Genomic DNA, 19,102 nt, shown 5'->3' with positions numbered 1-19,102 from the left:
CCAAATTCTGTCTACTTTTATGACCAATGGCAGCCATTTTGAATTTTAAAGTACAGCATTTGTTACCTCCATGACCAATATGTGATACATTTAGAAATCATGTTTAAGACAATATTTTTACTCATACATCACAGTTACATGCATTTTTAATGAATCTCACTCTTGTAAAAAGTAGATTCCCTATACGCATGTAACATAATTTAGTTAGGGCTTGTATCAGCAATTTTGAATGTCAAAATACAGTATTTATCACATGGCAGAAGAAATGCTGTATTTCATAAAAATCATGTTTTCAAATAATGTTTTATCATACAACAGGATTTTATGGATTTCATAGTCAAGTAAATCCAAATTCTTACAAAATTACATATCCCCATTTACATTGTAGATAATACTGTTATTGGGCCTATAGGGGCCATTTTGAATTTCACAATACAGCATTTATCTCATGCATGACAAAAGAAATATGTTTCGCTAGAATACATGTTTTCAGACATTATTTTACTCGGTGATCACAATTACATGCATTTTATAGTTCTTACTCTTGTGAAAATTAATTTCTCCAATCGCATTGTACATAAAGTATAATGGGCCTATGGTGGCCATTTTGAATGTCAAAATACAGCATTTATCACATAAATTGCATTTTTATTTCTTTGTAAATTATGTTTTTAGCCAGTATTCCACGCGCTTATCTTAATACTAGTAATATGCATTTTTGTACTCACTCCTGTGATTTTCTTTTGTCCCCATTAACATTGTACATAATACTGTCGGGGCATTTGGTGGCTTTTTGAATATTAAAATGCATCATTTATTACATACATGACATAACAAATGATACATTTCGTTAGCAATCATGTTTTCATCCATTATTTCACTAAAATTCACAATTACTTGCATTTAGTGCTCACTTTTATGAAATTTAGTTTTCCCCATTCATATTGTACATAATATAGAATACAGAGGTCTATGGCAGCCATTTTGAATATCTAGAAAATATTTTTTGTCAAAAAACATTTTTTCAGAGAGTATTTCACTCCTGCAACACGAATATATACGGTACATTTTATAACCAATGTGTGGGCAATTTTATGATTTTATGGGTAATTTGCATATTTTGGCGGCCATATTGGATTTTGCCAATTTGCAGAAAATGCTCAAGGTTACACAAGTGGCATCATTCAGATTTGAAATCAGCACCTTTGAATTGACAAGAAACCATCAAAAAATATTGTATATATGAAAAAACAAGGTTTGGTCAATTTTCTATGGGGCCTATCCTGGACTAAATTCTTTGGGCAATGTGAGCCTGTCTTGAAGGTAATACTTGGGACAAAAATGACACAAAGGGATGAGAAATAAATTTACCTTAACACATATATTTGTTTTATCACACAACCTTTACTCAAATCATTACATATCAGATTTACATACAATGAAATATTACCCATTATCTTATATGAAATGACATATATAACACTGACCCCCATCTGACATATAAATTTGAAATAAAAACCCAGGTTCTTGCTACAGTTAAGTCTGCCTAAGTCAACCATTCATACAAGTCAAATAATCGCTTAAGTCAAAGCAATTTTCAGATCTGGGTTCTGTAACACAAAGGTTAGCAATTAATCGTACGCTTCATTTTCATGATTGATTGTACATTGTAGTCAATGCAATCAATCATAAAAATATTCTTCTACTGTGATTGCTAAGCTTAGTGTTACGGGCCCCAGATTATGCAAATCATGCATTTCTCACTTCTTCTGAGCAAAGTTTTAACAACAGATTTGTAAGGTATAAAGTAGACAGACAAACCTATAGAACACAACCTAACTACAAACATCACATGTAGAAAAGCCATTTTTTCTAAATGTTAGTACACATTAAAGATTCACTACAGTGATAAACTCTGGGTATATTAGTAAAAAGAATAATTAGGCGAAAGATAAGCTTCACTACAATTAAAAGAGAGTGTTTAAGCATAGAGCTAGATGATTTGAGGTTTAAGTTACCCAGATATTTTGGACTGTTAACAGAATATAAATGGTATTACATAATGACATAACTAGTAACTGTATTAAAACATGTACTAGAAAGATGATCATTTATTCTTTATGCATGATTCTTCCTCAACATAAGACTACAAAAGTTTTACCTTACTTGACTTGGTGTTTTACAACTGGAAAGGGAGAAAGAGAGAGGACACTATTTAAATGGCCATTGGTAAACAGCCAGGGCCAGTAATGTCTTTTAAATTGAAACATATTTGTAGAAAAAATACATATATTTTTTAAAGACCATTCTGACTGCTTAAATGTATGTCATGATGTCCTACTTTGCTAGTATCGCTACATGCATGATTTTCTTGTTTCACAAACCAAAATCTCTTTTATATTGAAAAGATATTTAAAAAAAAACATGACAGATATATTCCGTCTAGAAGAGTCAGACAGACAGACAGGATTTTCACAAGACCATCACAAGAGTTAAGTCGCATGGAAAGCTTCCAATTCTTCATTCCACAACACACATTTCAATGGGATTTCAAAGAAGTCAGACCTGCAAGGATTTCTAGAATCAACTACAAAATTAGGCATCATACAAAATAGTGTCCAATACTCAATGGCCCGTATTCTGAAGTCGGGTTTAACTTTAAACTCAGGTTTAAAGTAGTGGTTTAAGTATGGTAAGCCAATTGTTAAATAAATCACTAACAGTAGAGATATATTTCAGCTCATTTGGCTCTCAAATCATTCATAATTGTCTAGGAAGTATAAAAAAGTTGACTGTCTTCATCATCGATGAATCAGGAAAGACCACAGTAAACATAAAAACATACAACTTAATAAAAAATTTGAAACTTTTGGCTTCCCATAATTTTAGCAGAGTTAGACCATGGTCTAAGTTAAACCTGACTTCAGAATACGGGCCAATGAAACTAGTTTGAAATTGATGAAGGCAACAAAATATGAGAACAATTTTGTAAACATTAGAACATACATGTGTAGAGTAATGGAAAAGAAAATTCTTGGTTGGAAAATATCTTGTACAGGGTATTTCCCTACTGTAGACATGTGTATTATCAGGTATCAATATTATTTGAGGAAAAAAAATCAACAATGTCATTTCCCTGAAACCATTAAACAGTGGTAACTTCCTTCATCTGAATGAAGTGCTCTAGAGACCGTTACTCTAAAGAATGTAACAACTAGTAGCGCAACACCATGTCTCTTAAGATGAACAAACGTAGACGATAATTGAAAATACATAGAAAAAAAATGCATAACAGACAAGTAACTTATCATTTGTTTTAAATGATCAGGAAAGGTGTTTTTTTATCTGAAAAAATTATTTGTATTGGTATATAGTATATTCTAGGTATTATTTTACGTGGACCATGTAGTAGCTTCATCGAATGTTTCAAATGAATGCAACATTTCTTAAGCTTTAATATAATACTAAAATCATGAAAAAAAGTTAGCTAAATGTGATAAAGGAAATATAGAGGTATAAATGACCAATCAGGGTCAATTGATGAAAAAAAAGAATGGCTGAGAGATCAAATGCTAACATAAAAATGCAATGTTATGAACATTTTGTTGCAATACACTATCAAAATCTCACTTTGTTACATCTACAAATCACTACAATAAACAGTATTGCAAACTCTTTTATACATAATAATACATGATAATTATTACTAGCTTTCTTGCTCTCCTTATTACAAATTATAAGAAATCCAATGTTTTGAAACTATAATACATGTACACAAATAATGGCAAATGCTGATATGAATCAACAATTATAAAACTAAAAAAGAGAAAACTACATGAATTGTGGGGATATGGTTACGTTTAACCCGTTGGATACTGAACTCGCATATATGGGGGCTGGAATTTATGACAAACAAATGTCATAGCGAAATCAATCAGTCTCTAACAGGTTAAGCCATTGCCTACTGGATCCAGGTGGTACAAAGCCTATGGGAATTACAGAATTCAGTGGTCAAACGGTTTATATACTGAATCCACTTGAGGGATTAGATAATTTGCAAAATGTGAGCTGTATGATCCCTATATGCTAGTAGTGAGAGTATCATATAGGGTAAAGAATGCTGGAAATTCTACTTAAAAAGCAACTTCATGTACTTTCAAGATGATTCCCCCTCATCTATAGCAGTGTTTTACATAATTTATTAATAATTGCTGACTGCACTAAATTGAACTCCCTTCTTCATAATACAGAGCAAGAGCTTTTACACAGTATTAAGTTTTAACTTGGTAGAATATGGCAATGGTCTTTATCGATAATACATTCCCAGATCTGTCTCATTCCATCAATCCTTTTAGATTACAGCTGCAAAGTAATCATCATCTGCATCATCAAAATTTACTTATTTTCAATATAATGATCCACAGTTTTCTGTGATATAAAAAACAAAGAATTATGCAGAATTCAATAACGTAGAATTCATAGAAACACAATTTTTAGGCCGAAAGATTTGAATAAAGTCAAAGTAAAAATCATGAAAATCAAAGCTAATCCAACATAGTAAAACTGTGCATCAACAGAAAATCTCTTGATCTATTAAACCTTTCACAGTGTTTATCATGTGTCCAACAAACTTTATCTGCATACTACAGCATGTGTATACAGGAAACTTAGGTTTTGCTAGGATCTTCTCTATTTACAATTGTTTTCTTATAGACCACATAATTTTATTTTCAGAAAACAAATCTGTGGATTTTACTTGAATATGGACATACCAGTACTCTATCAGTTGATAGTCTTACTCTTGATCAACCAATACAAAGGGGACAGTCACCTTAAACAACCAGTTGGAATCACTGGAAATGGTTGTAATAAGTTGAGACTTCCAGTTGTTCAATAATTTTCCTTTCCATAATTACATGTAACAATGAGAAGAAAAAAAACTTGATAAAACCAAACAAGCTTTGCTTACATGAGAGTGTTTGTTGGGGGAAAAGGACACTGTAAGAATTAGACGATGCATTTCTAGAATTTAAAAAGGGTTGAGTAATTTGAATTCCAATTCAAAAGACTCTAGGTAAAATCAATTACAATTATATTACAATCAATATCACTTGCAGACATTCATAAAGATATCAATACTTTTAACGCTTCATTTTTTTTACTTGGAGTTGGACTACTAAAGAGAGAACAGTTTCAGATTCTACACACTGGATGATAACAGAAGATCACATTATATGACTCTACGTGCCATTAATAAAAAACAAGAACTGTAAAAGAGTCTTGTATTTTATTCCTTCACATTAGGTGTAAACTTTTACTAAATGTCAGGTTCATAGAATCAAATAGCTTTCTCTTAAGCATAACTATATTTCTTTTCATTGTTGACAAAGCTAAATTCAATGCTCTTAGGTTTAAACCCAGTTATGTAAATTCAATTTGATCTAAGCAAAGAATAAGATAAAACTAGACTGACTGGTAATTCATTTCATCCAAAGAAATGACCAACACCTTAACCAAATCAGATACACCACTTTTACTTGAGAGGAACATTATAAAACAAATCTTTTAATGAATTGTGAAATATATATATATATATATATATATATATATACATATATAATCTGATTAAATTAAGGAAAAGTCATTTACCCTGTTCAGGGATTTAGGCCGCATACATGTGGGCTGAAGTCGATGAAATCATTCAGTCTCCAAAGGTAAATAAATGGCAATACAATTCCCCTTTCATATAAAATCTTGTACTGACAAAGGGCTGAGAGCTTGTCTAACTTTATGGAATCCTAAAAAATATTGCCAACAAAATAATCACATTCAATGACATGTTCTCCCAATGTCTAAAGTTGTTTAATTTGGCTGTAAAATAGAAATACAAAGAGAAAAAGGTTCTTTTTCGAAAATACCAAAATATTTCAAAATGCCAAATATGAATCAGCAAAATTAAATTTAAAATATAGGTATGCAAACATGATCAGCGGTACAGGAAAGCTTGTAACAAAAGATCGGAGGGACAGACAAGTAATTATTTACACACAATTGCACGCCCCTCCGATCTTCTGTCAGGTGCAACTGTATGTGAGATGACAAGTCACTTTCTCCCTTTGTGAATATAACTTCTCTCAGGTTTAATATTTGATTCACAGGAAAAGAGTCAACTGAGAACAGCATACTACAATGATCTGAAATGACATTCGACCTTGACCATGTAACCCGATATTATACTAATCTGATTTCGGATATCTATTCATTACATCCAAGTTGAACATAATAGACTTATGATTTCAATATTATCCTGAAAATTCAAACCCCTAACTTTGATAGATATCAGCTTTACTCCCAAATGACCTTTGACCTTTACCTAGTGACCCAAAATTTCATTCACCTTTTTCCTAAAATGATAACCCTTATATGCAAACTTAATGAAATAGTTCATCATACTTTCAAAGTTTATCACATTTCAAAATCTTAACCTTGGTTAAGATTTCATTGTTGATACCACAACATGGTCAAAGTTTATTGACCCTAAATGACCTTTTGACCTTGATCATGTGACCGGAACTAATACAAGCTGATCAGTGATACTTGATTACCCTATGTCTTTATGAAATAGATCCATATACTTTTAAAGTTATGACATTTCAAAAGCTTAACCATGATAAGATTTCAATGTTGATGACATCGCCATCAGAAAAAAGGCTGCCTACATGTACAGTATGTCTTGCTTAAAAATGAGATTCTAGTATACCTAATCAGCACAAGATTTATTTATTAACAATACTGTCCTTGATGTGTAGTTGATGTTATAGGTGTACTGAAAACAAATCATTCTTAGACTGACAACTTGGTATTTCAAAGGAAGAATAATTTTCAATCAATATGGGTCAAATGTGAAATATTATGTAATGTATGGACAATTTTAGGAATGAATCGTTTCTAACTAAATAAATCTCAACCAGAAATAGATCAGGCCTCCTCCTTAGTATTAAAACAAAATTAGTATTCTTTTTTTTCTTAAAACATTAGGCCACACCACTGGGCATAAATCATATAATACAGCCCTGTTACATGATCTAAAAAAAAAAAGGATACCATGTACAGTGATAATCATAACACTTCATTTTCCACATGACAAATAATTTGCATGAAATAAAAGGGGCAACTATCTATTCTCTGAAACCAAATATTTGGAACATATGTTCATTATGGGTTTGAGGGACAGTGATGGAGGGGATTCAGAGGCAGGAGAAAGGGATTGAGGATTGACTGACATTAGTGTGGTATGCCATGTTTTCTACTGAATTCTTCTGCATTTTTGAAAAATTTCTTCTTGTCCTTAGTATATTCCTCAGCTAGGTCTCCTCTTAACGGATGTTCAGGTTCTGGATCATGCACCAAAGCCAGAAGGGCTTGGATCACTGCAGTGGAGAAGATAAAAAAAAAAACAAGGATAATTATTTTCATTATGGTCATCGTATCATATTGTCTGGATCATTGCAGTGAAGAAGATAAATAACAAGAATATTCATTGTCATTATGATCATCATATTGTTTGGATCACTTCAGAGGAGATGATAAAAAACAAGGATAATTATTTTCATTATGATCATCATATCCTGAAGTTTGGATCATTGCATGGAGAAGAAAAAACATGGATATCTATTTTCATTATGATCATCATATCCAACTGCATTCATTTGATTTCCATTGGGGGAGCATTTCACGAGTCAGAAAGTCAATGGCATTCACTGACTATTTGTTATAAATTATATTTATTCTGAAATCATTGCATCTGATTGGACCAGAGAAAATTTAGCAGGGACTATTTGTTTCATGAAACACTCTAAAGGAATGCCTATCACAATATCTCCATTGATGTAATTCAGAAGATACTTAAATGGAAACTATTTGGATTCTGGACACAAAAATCTGCCTGATCAATGCGTTTGGACTCATAACTGTCAATTTTTTAAAGTGACAATTCTTACTGAATGAAATCTTATTTTAGGAGAACACACGCTAAACGTAAACTGCACATACTAAAAAAATCAATTTATGCTTCAGAATTTTGTCTCCAAATGTGAAGAAAAAAAAAACACCTTACTATATCTCATAAAATCTTACTGGCTGGCAGGTATGTTATATCTTGTTTTTACCTTGGATTGTTTTGGTGGCTGGTTTCCAGTTCTCAGGGGAGATAATAGGCAGACATACTTGACCCTTCTCATCAATGTTTGGATGATAAATCTTTGTGACAAATGTTATCTTAGGAGGCTTGAAGGGGTACTCTGCAGGGTAATTCATATCGATCTTGAACATGGCTTTGGAAAATGGAGGATCCTTCTATTGAACGAGGAGAAGAGGAGAGGAGAAAAACAAAAGATAATTCAAATTCAGTTAAACAAATCCAATTCAAATTAAAAAGACTAATAATCATATCATGCATGCAGAGAAAATTTCGACCAGGGGGACATTTCCTGAACATTTTTATCCAACAAGTTGTCAGATCTGACAACTTTCCTCAATTTTGATTGGCTAAGCAGCTCTGTTACACAGTCAGACAAAACAGACTTTGTCAGATAAAACGTCTAAGTCCTTTCATAAAACACTTCCCTGGCATGGATGTGCATGTATGTTTGTATTAATCGAGAACACCTTGGCCTTTAATAATGATGATAATGATGATGATGATCATGATCATGATGATAATTATAATAATAATAATAATGTCATATTTTACCCAGGGTATCCACTTCAGTTCCAAAAACTGTTTTCCCAGCAGGCCCTGCTTAACATGATAATGTTATTACACCGGCTTTAGTACTGTCATTATCGGGAATTTACTCTCTCTGGATGGCTTTATTCAGGTGACTTGGGACGATGCCGATTTTAACGATTCTTCTTTGCTTGGCTTTAATAGTCAGCTTCTATCACTTTATTAAGGTTTTTATCGTTTGAATTTCCTCATACATTTTGTTTCTTAAGGCCATGGGAACTCGTCAAATTGCATGTATGACAGGGTCTGTTTTGGTATAAACTCTGATACTATCCTTTTCTGGCAAGCTGAAGCACCCCAAGCCTTAAAATACATCTCCTTATTTCTCTTCCATGCTGATCCTCACACCTACACATTCTTTCTCTTGATCAAGCTGAGTCTTTGACATGCCTTCAGTCCAATCACAGGCTGTACTTCAACTGAAATTCTATAGTAGTCAGGCAGCATTTGTCATCTACTTCGACAAGTTGGCTAAGATTGATTTTCCACTTTTATGTGATTATACTTTAAGATTATACTTTAAGCCACTCATTTAAATGGTGGTTAAACTTTTTGACTTGGCCCTACTCTGAATGATCAACATGTGGAAATATCAGTTGTAGTTAAATTACTAACATCAATATGCACATGGGAAAGGGTCACAAGCAAGCAAAGCAACAAAAGTTTGTTATTCTAACATTCATATGGGCATAAAAAAAAACATTTTAAGACAGTGATAAGAATGCAAGGCACTGATTTTGAACTTACCGTTTACCGGTATATGCTTTTGGGCCCCTTATATTGATGGGTCAAAAAATATGGGAATATTCCTAATTTTCTCATTCATTCCCAACTAAATCAAAATACCCTCAATGAAATAGATGGCAATTTCATAGATGTGAAGATGTGATTTTTGGGTAGGAAGGATCCTTTTTCTTCCGGTTCACACAAAGCACTTCAAAAATAGCAGGTCAATTTTTAACTAAGAAAACAGTGACAATGAAGGGTATCCAAGCTTCAACTCCCCCCCCCCCCCCAAAAAAAAAAAAAAAACATAAAAATACAAGGTGAAATTATTACAAGTCTGAAATGTAAATAAATGCACGGAATTTTCCCCAAACTGTCTACTTACCGGTGCTATAGTAAGTTCCCATTTTAGAATGTTTGTGTCATTTACTATTACTTCTTTAAGACATGCTACATTACTTTTTTTGATCTCCTCCAGCTCCTATAAATAGCAAAGAGAATGAAAACAAATAAAGATCATTAGAAATATACAGAGTTAAATCACATCAGGACACAATGAGAGAAAGCTCAGCAACATTTTGTTCACAAAATCAATGGGATACACATACGTCTCTGCAATGTATGCCTCTCTTTGTCGCAATGCCGATATCATGAAATTGTAAACACACTATAATGAAATCATGTCATGAGTCTTTCCGCACAACTTTGAGACTTGTCTTGAAGCATGTAATAATAATAAGAGGCATTTGTACATGTATAACGCCATCTATCAAGAAACAATCTATTCAGAGTGAGTCACATTGTTATTATTACCCCGGCTTCAGCTCGAGCTGCCTTTCAGCGCTCGTGCATTCAAAGAATTAATGCTGCCGGGTTCCCATTCACCTCACCTGGGTCCAGTACAGCACAGTGTGGATAAATTTCTTGCTGAAGGAAAATTCACCATGGCTAGGATTCGAATCTACACCCCTCTTGTTTAAAAGACAAGAGTCAGAACCACTAGACCACGACGCGCCCATTGTGAATGTGAAATAGGTAGCCTAAGTGGGGTGATTTGTCTGTCCATGCTGCTGAACTTTGTCTCACTATATCTAAAAAAGGCTTTGTAAGTTAAATGTAGGCCCAAAATTCATTGTGAACTGTTGATTAGCAATTGATTGTGGATGTGCTTCAGAACAGATACATGCAATCTTTAAAATTCATTGTCTTTTCAATATTGTAATATCATGTTCATCTTTTTCCAAATACAGTTCAGGGTCAAGAAAATTTGTATATGGGCAGATCCAACAACCAGAACCAGAGAATTTAAACCATACATTGTTTCAATTGTCTATCAGTGTGATTGTCACAATCATACGGTGATTTCAAGTACGATTTTGACATCTGGTGCTGAGACAACACCAACATCAGTTACAACACCGTACTTGAAGTGATGCTTGTGTTGGAAATGACCTCAGAAAAATGACATATTTCCAGCAATTCGTGTTGAAGGCTGGTGTTGAATGTCGTTTGCTGAATCCAGCACTGCGGCTGGTGTTGACGATCTATGTGCAATTTCCCCATTTACCATCAACAACCCCCAGGAATTAGGAAAATTGTGATTTCAAGTTCGATGTTGGTGTTGGCAATCTCAAGCTCGCGAACACGATGAAACAGCCTCATAAAATTAGCTTTTACAGTTAAGATGAGTAGACTCTACTAATAATTTGAGCTTTATGTATTTTGATGAACAATAATGTTTACTCTTTTGAATTCTTGAATTAGTTAAAGCTTCTTAGCTCAGTATTTTAATTCCAGAAATATCATTGGTTCTATTAATTGAGAATCAGTGGCAAGATCTTTGTCAATTCATCAGAATAAGCTTAAACTTCATCATGGTCAAGCGAAAGGAACTTAGTGACGACCTGAGATTGCGAATAGTGAATGCTCACAAAGATGGTTTGGCTACAAGGCAATGTCCAAGCGTTTTAAGGTTCATGTGGCTACTGTCCAGAGCATCATCAGAGAGTTCAAGACTATCAACAAAGTGGAGATTCTTAAAAGACCTGGAGGGAAGCGCAAAGTCTTGGCAAGGCAAGCAAGATGTTTAGTTTGAGCTGCTGCTGTCAACCCCAGAATCACCAAAAAGGAGATGCTAAAAGATCTCAATGGCCAAGGGACCAAGATCTCCATGCAAACCATCCAGAGGACCTTGAATAAGGCAGGATTGAATGGATGACGACCATGGAAGACTCCACTCCTAAAACCAATTCACACAAGATCACGTTTGGACTTTGCCAGAAGACATCTGGGAAAAGATAAAACTTTTTGGAGGTCTATTCTTTGGACTGATGAAATGAAGATGCAGCTGTTTGGACACAGAGATGTCGCCTACATCTGGAGGATGAAAGGGGAAGCCTTTAGCCCAAAGAACACAGTGCCCACAGTAAAACATGGTGGAGGGAGCATAATGCTTTGGGGCTGTTTTTCAGGCAGTCTGCTGAAACACTTCAACTTGGACCTGATTGGATCTTCAAACAGGACAACAATCCAAAGGAGAAGGTCAAAACATGGTTTCAAGAGCATGCAGTCAACGTACTGGAGTAGCCGAGCCAAAGTCCTGATTTACACCAAATCGAAAACCTTTGGAAAGAGCTCAAGGTGAAGGTCAACGCAAGGAAGCATAGCAAACTGAAGGACTTGGAGAGGATTGCAAATGAGGAATGGACCAAAATCCCTGTAGAGACATGCAAGAACTTAGTAACAAACTATAGGAGATGTCTGGAGGCAGTCATTGATGATAAAGGCTATTTAATTTATTAACTTGTGGTTCAGGGCAGGGGTATGAATACTTTTGGACATCAGAAAATCCAGGAACGTTCTATTCTTTTGATATGCAAATGAGGTGAAAATAAAAATGGCATGCTTTTGTACATAACTCTGTTATGTTGGTTGTTCCGCTGAACTCCGTTGGCTCCACTCACCAATTACAGAGACCCAAGTTCTAACTCGATCTATTCAGGGACTCAATGGCCATATGTTTATGTATTAAGTTTGGATCAACCAGGAAGTGGGAGTTGCACGACAGCCGAAGTAAATCACTGTTTTTTCCACCTTTTAAGTTTATTTTTTCCCGTTTTGGTGCGTTTCAGGCCAAAAAGGAATAACAATCTCTATTTTGGTCAATTTTTGAATTGTTAACCCCCTAATGGTGGCTGTATGATAGCGAGCCGTCTGTGTACGAGGAGAAATAAAAAAAATTAAAAATGTTTTAAAAACTCCTCGAAACAGACGGCTGCCAGCTGTCTAACCTAAATGTATTTGACTGATTTGTAACCGAATCCAATTCTATCAAAAATGCAAAAAAATGTGGTTTTCCAAGGGGTATGAATACTTCTGAGCACAACTGTATGATGGGGTGACCATAATTTGCGCGCATTTTAAAAATCGTCATGAAGTTGATTTTCAATAAAAAATTTCTCACAGCTCACACAAAATTAATCAAAAATCATAAATACCAAACGGAAAGCAAGATCCCGTAGTCAAATTCGCTGCTTGACGGAATTGTAAAGTAGGTCACGGGTTTCGTTGGCATCGCGATCTCAAATTTCCATGATGATCGACTAGCGCACGCTCGGCTGAAAAAGTGTCATAAAAAAGTGTGACCTTAATTTGCGCACGATCGTTTTGCAAGGCTTTCGAAAAGAAATCAAGCAAAGGTAAGATAATTATATCAGATGGAGGTTAAAATGCCATAAATTCGGTTGGTATCACATTTTACTTACTTATTTGGAGACCTCGGCTTGCAAACTGGCGATTTCTTGATGCTTGTCGAGAGGGTCGGATTTTCTCGGAGCGGATGCAAAAGTTAACAAAATTTGCCGATGTTTTGCCAATAACAAATTGAGACCTTACCTTTAAGAAAATTAAATATTAAGTCGCTCTTTCTGTTGGTGATATCAGTTTTTCAAAATATTAATTAAATATTGAAGTATTCGACCATGTGCAAAATTAGGTAACGGCTAACGCGCGAATTAAGGTCACACTCACACTACCATATATCTGGGCACATAACATCGGTACCGCCGTTTCATAAAGGCTTTAATAAAGCCGTTCATAAGTTAAGAGTACCGGCCTTATCGTAAAATTTGTCACCTCTCTTCTCGTGTGTGTCGGTGTGTGCACGCTCGTTGTGTACAAAGTCAATGGGAGTGGAAAGATGTCACCACCGCCGACTAAATAAACGGCAGTGAATGGACTGGTGACATAAACCACGATAATGCCAGAGTACCAATACTCGAAAAAGTCCAACTAAGACTAAGAGTAAGACTAAGAGCGACTTTAAAAACGACTGGTGATCCTTTCTTACGTGCTAAACCGTCGCCAATATCACATAAACCACAAGAAAGGACCGCCAGTCGTTCTTGAACTGTCGCTCTTAACTTACGAACAGCTTTATGAAACACTCACCCGGTACCGTACGTGAATGAGTTTTGTTTAATGTTTCATGTACTGAGTCTATGTAGCTCCCGACATGCCCGTGTGACGTGAAGACCGAGCCAAGTGGAAGTGGTCGTCAAAACATTTGCAATGGGTCTCAACGAAATCACAGACACATAAGTAGCTCTTAAAATTACTGAGCAAATTAGAAATAAAAATTCATGCACTCAATTCTTATTGAGATGAAAAGCGGTAGGAAAAACTTGACCTCTTACCTTCCCTAATCTCTTTGTGGCCGCCATGATTGCTGTATGTTGAGAAATCAATGCGCGCCCTCGACGTCGACGTACTATACTAGAGCTAGCTGCGATGATAGCACGAGCGCTACGCGACGACAGTTCAGCGGCAAATTCGGTGGTCGAGGTGACCGGTGGTTGCCAGCCAGCCAGTCAGCAGCAACACATAACAGTACCGGTATCTCTCTTGCAAGTTTTTTTTTGGGGGGGAGCAAGATAGGAACAGGGTAATTTAATTGTTTGGAGGGGGTGGGAGGCAGGGGCGGATTTTCCAAAGGGAGGGGGCACATTTTGCAGAGGGAAAATTTTGATTGACAAGCAAAAAAAAAGGGGGTCTTCATTTTCAAAGGGGGGACACACTTTTGTTTTAACGGCATTTTTACATTACAAATTTTAATTGTGCCTCTCAAAAGGGGGGCACGGGCCGCCCCCCCCCCCCCTGGATCCGCCAGTAGTGGGAGGCATAGTAAATTGAGCGATCGAGGGGCGGCGCAACGACTCGGAGGAAAAATGATTTTCATCCATTTTTACCCCGCTTTTAATAAGAGCTACAGTATATAAGCTATTTTTTCAGAAAGGGGGTGGGGGCTGGGGAAGGGGAGCCGGGAGGGGTCACAGAGTACCCATGCATGTCAAAACAACCCCCCCCCCCCAAACAAAAAAAAAAGAAGAGAATTATAATCATTGTCTGATTCCGTTAGAATTTACGACTAAAGGCGGTGTCCACGTTTTTGGGAAATTCAATATTTTTCAGTTTTACGATTGGAAAAAATGTGACTTAATAACTGGTTATTAAAAGTCACAGGGGGCAATCTGCCCCCTCCCCCTAATGGGTTTCGCCGGGAACTTAAAAAAATGGGGAAAAGGAAAGAAAAATATAATAGATTAATACAGTATTCCATTCATGTCGTCATGTGCTCATATTCAAATTCTAACATTTTCTCGCTCGGTCGCTAAACACTCCCTCGCAAAATATCACCTGAATGAAGAATACATTAATGCTCTCTTAAAGTGTGAGTATAGTAACCATTGACACTAAATTAAGATCATTCTATTTTAAGATTTTTCATAAAGCCATAACATTAAATGATTTTGTATATAAGATTAAATCTAAGGACTCACCCAATTGTGTTCTCTGTGATAAAAGTGAGGAAACAATAGTCCACCTGTTTTGCGAATGTGAAAGGGTAATTCCTATTTGGCAATCCCTTTTAACAAAAATTTCCCAAAATAATGTTCAAATAAATGGTTCTAATTTTGAAAAAATGTTTGGACTCCCAGCTGATAAGTTCATTTCATACCTTTTCTTACTTTTGAAGTATTATATTCATATATGTAAATTTAAGAATAATCCTCCAAGTTATGCTCTTTTTAAAACATTTGTTAAAGACAACAGGACTTGGAATATTTGATAGCTAAGAAAAATAATAAGTTGCCCGCTCACTTTAAGAAGTGGCGATTCACCTTATAATTTGGTTTTCAAAAATGTCAACAGGTTACATGATAACTAATAATGTATATTTTGTATAACAGGCTTAGTGCCCCATTTTTAAAAATAATACTGCACTGTTTTGGTTATATGGTTGTAGACATCAGGGGAGCGTTTCATGAAAGGACTTGTCGGACGTTTTATCCGACAAGTCCCATTTTATCCGACAGTTACCATAGTAACAGTACCTCTCAGCCAATCAACATCAGAGAAAGATGTCAGATCTGACAACTTGTCGGATGAAAATGTTGATGAAACACTCCCCAGTTCCCATTTTTTCATGCAACTTGTATCTCAGTTTCCTTGATATACTTGTTCGTTTAAAAACCTTATGTCGTCTTGGATAACCAGTTGTGTTTTTTAATCCTATCAATAGTTGTTGAGAAACCATTTTATAATCATAGCTTGTATATTTTGTTTTGTCTACTTTATTTACCAAATCACCTATCTTTGTTTAGATAACACTGATATTAAGTTATCACTTTGCCACATTCCTTTTTTGGGGGGTGGGGGAGGATAAGTGGGTAGGTTTTTTTTTTATTATTATGGTTATTTTGTCTTTTTTGTGTAACTAACTTCGTCCCTAATTTCACGAAGTGACGGATGAGCGCGCAACTTTTAAAAAGTTAGTTTTGAGTAAATCGCGTTCAAATGTTTAGACTTCAATCTCAACGTCTTCCACGCATGCAGGGTGGATAAATGTCATATCCTCGTATTGGGCATATTCTGGACAATATTCAAGTCCAATTATTTGCATTTTCCTTTAATATTTAAGAAGATAATGAGCTCTAAGCAGAACCATATTTTCGTGAAAAAAATATATTACGATACGCACTTAGATTTATTTTTACGAAGTGACGGATAGTGCTCCGCTCGCATAACCGTCACTTCGTGAAAATCCGAAATTCAAGGACGCGCTTCAATTTTGTTTTTACGAAGTGACGGGAAGAGGCTCTGTCGTAGTCCCACGTATAGCCTTGTCGATGCAATGCGATAAATGAGGTCTAAATATACATAATCTCTTTATTTGCTATTGTAAGAAAAATCAATTCCAAATGTCAGATTAATTAGGCCTACATTTACTTCTTTTAATTAAAAAAAAATCACTTTGAATACTTTGATTACATTTTTCAAGTTATAACAGGAAGACCAATAGACACACGTGTTATACTTAAGCCTATTTCATTTTAATATTCATGATATTATCTTCATTTTTGAGGGATGAACTCTGATATACGGAAACTTCCTAACAGGATATGAATAAAATCACTACAATAGATACAACACATTTCGTCTTCGTAATTCTATGTTTGAGAAAGGACTATTAAAGGAGAATGAAACCCTTGAAACCAGCTGAATCCATATCAAAGAGAAAAATCAAAGAAACATATTGTTGAAAGTTTGAGGAAGATTGAATGAATAATAAGAAAGTTATGAGCATTCGAATATTGAGATCACTAGTGCCATGTAGATCCTCCCAACGGCAATGCGACCAAGATCTGTGATATCACACACGTACAACTCCCTCATTACTTTAATTAGTACTTATTTCACTTATATTCTCACTTTTATAGAGTCTATCACAAGGTGAGGTCTTCTCTTTATGAGATGACAAGTACAGAGGTTTCACAACATTATATCATTGATGAATCGTTTGTCATATGATTAGAATGAGCAAAAAGAGATGTTTTGGGGTATATTTTCAGTGTCCAAATGGGAGAGTTGTACGTGTGTGACATCACAGATCTTGGTCGCATTGCCAATAGGAGGATCTCCATAGCATTAGTGATCTCGACATTCAAATGCTCATAACTCTTTTATTGCTAGTCCTATTTTTCTCAAAGTTTTGTTGATCTTATTCTTTGATTTTTCTGCTTTCACAAAAGCTAACTTGCTCCAAGAGTTTCATTCTCCTTTAAGCAAAGACTCCGTTGGAGTAGAAAATGCAACATTACAAATTAAACCTCTCCACCCTCCTAAAAATATGAAATCCCAATTAAGTTTCTCTTAAATGTTGTTTATAATCTTAAAGGTATTCTCTGTTAAGGCCGACTCGTTAGCTATTCAAAATTATTCTTTGAGACTTAATTACCTCGAAAATGGTACAAAACTGAATGTGGAACTAACTTTTTAAAATGGCAACAAGAATTGGTAAATTATGACTGATTGCCACCCCCAACCACCCCCCCCCCCCCAAAAAAAATAAGAATTTGTCAAAACAAAGCGAGCAAATTTCGAGTAGAACCACTCTTGCCCCCTTCTCTTTCTCTACTCAAGTTTTCCTTTATCAAAATGGTCATGCATTCTCCCCTGGAAATCATATAAAAATACCCTTTTTATGCAAAATAAGAGATATGACTTGTCATAAATCATTGAAAATACTAACTATATAAAACAAATTCCACAAAGTTAGCAATGTAAATAAATTTAGAAGAACTCTTTTAATTTTATAACATATGAAACCATAGCAGCAAGTGACAAATAGACAAGTAAAATATGACATTTTTTCATATCAATCATTATGATAATGGTTATGCTTTACCAATTCCATACAATGTTAACAATGGAAATATATCTTTAATTCAATAATATATCGGACCATAATCGGACCTAGTGACAAACACATCGACATTCATAATTATTATAATGAAACTAATATTGCACTGCTAAATGTATAAGAAGTGAATTGTCAGGTACACATTGACAGAATTTTATCATTTTATACATTAAATAGAACTTGAACATATGCAACAATATATTTATTTGTATATCATGCCCTGCTTAACACAATCAGCAATCCTAGTCTGTGAATGCCACATTTTGAAATACAGAATTGCTAACAAGTACCAAATTCAATAAGTTACTCTACTCTCAAAATATTCCAATGTCAAATGAATAAATCTTCCATCACAAGAATACTGGAATATAATCAATGCTAGTGGTGCAGGAAAGTTGTATTCTCTATGTCTATTTGTATTGACATACATATATACAAGTAAAATGGTATATTTCTTTTCCATCAAAATAGAAGTAACATAATCACCATTATTTATTACATTCACTACACTTTTTTTAAAATAATGTCATAATTAAATCAGTCGATCACAGTTGCCTTGAGAGTTATTTCATCTTTTTACACATTGTCAAGTACTAAAAAGTCTATTAGTGCTAAAAGCTAATCTTTACCAAAGGAAACATGTAAACCTTTGAATAAAAAATTATCGACTAATGAAACTCAAACAAGGAAATATAATTTTAAATCAATTATTTAACTTCGTATCAAACAGGATCATTTATTAACAAATTCATAATCAAAATCCCGAACGACAGCGGCAAAAGCAACCAAAAAAATGCAGTAATAAAAATACGAATGACTTAGTAGAT

General features: G+C 34.7%; 1 protein-coding gene across 1 annotated transcript; it reads right to left on the bottom strand.

Moving 5' to 3' along the window:
• Window positions 1-1,384: 1,384 nt before the first annotated feature.
• LOC129255048 (ubiquitin-conjugating enzyme E2 L3-like) lies at window positions 1,385-14,363 on the bottom strand. The gene is made up of 4 exons (XM_054893600.2): window positions 14,209-14,363; window positions 9,900-9,995; window positions 8,169-8,355; window positions 1,385-7,430 (listed from the first exon to the last, which is right to left on the bottom strand). The coding sequence occupies exons 1-4, from the start codon at window positions 14,233-14,235 to the stop codon at window positions 7,285-7,287; spliced, it is 456 nt and encodes a 151-aa protein (XP_054749575.1). The 5' UTR covers window positions 14,236-14,363; the 3' UTR covers window positions 1,385-7,284.
• Window positions 14,364-19,102: the final 4,739 nt, after the last annotated feature.

Source organism: Lytechinus pictus, chromosome 2 (genome assembly GCF_037042905.1).
Source record: "Lytechinus pictus isolate F3 Inbred chromosome 2, Lp3.0, whole genome shotgun sequence".
In the NCBI taxonomy this organism is placed as follows: domain Eukaryota; kingdom Metazoa; phylum Echinodermata; class Echinoidea; order Temnopleuroida; family Toxopneustidae; genus Lytechinus; species Lytechinus pictus.
The sequence above is the reverse complement of the archived record's forward strand: the minus strand, read 5'-3'. Positions and strand labels throughout refer to the sequence as shown.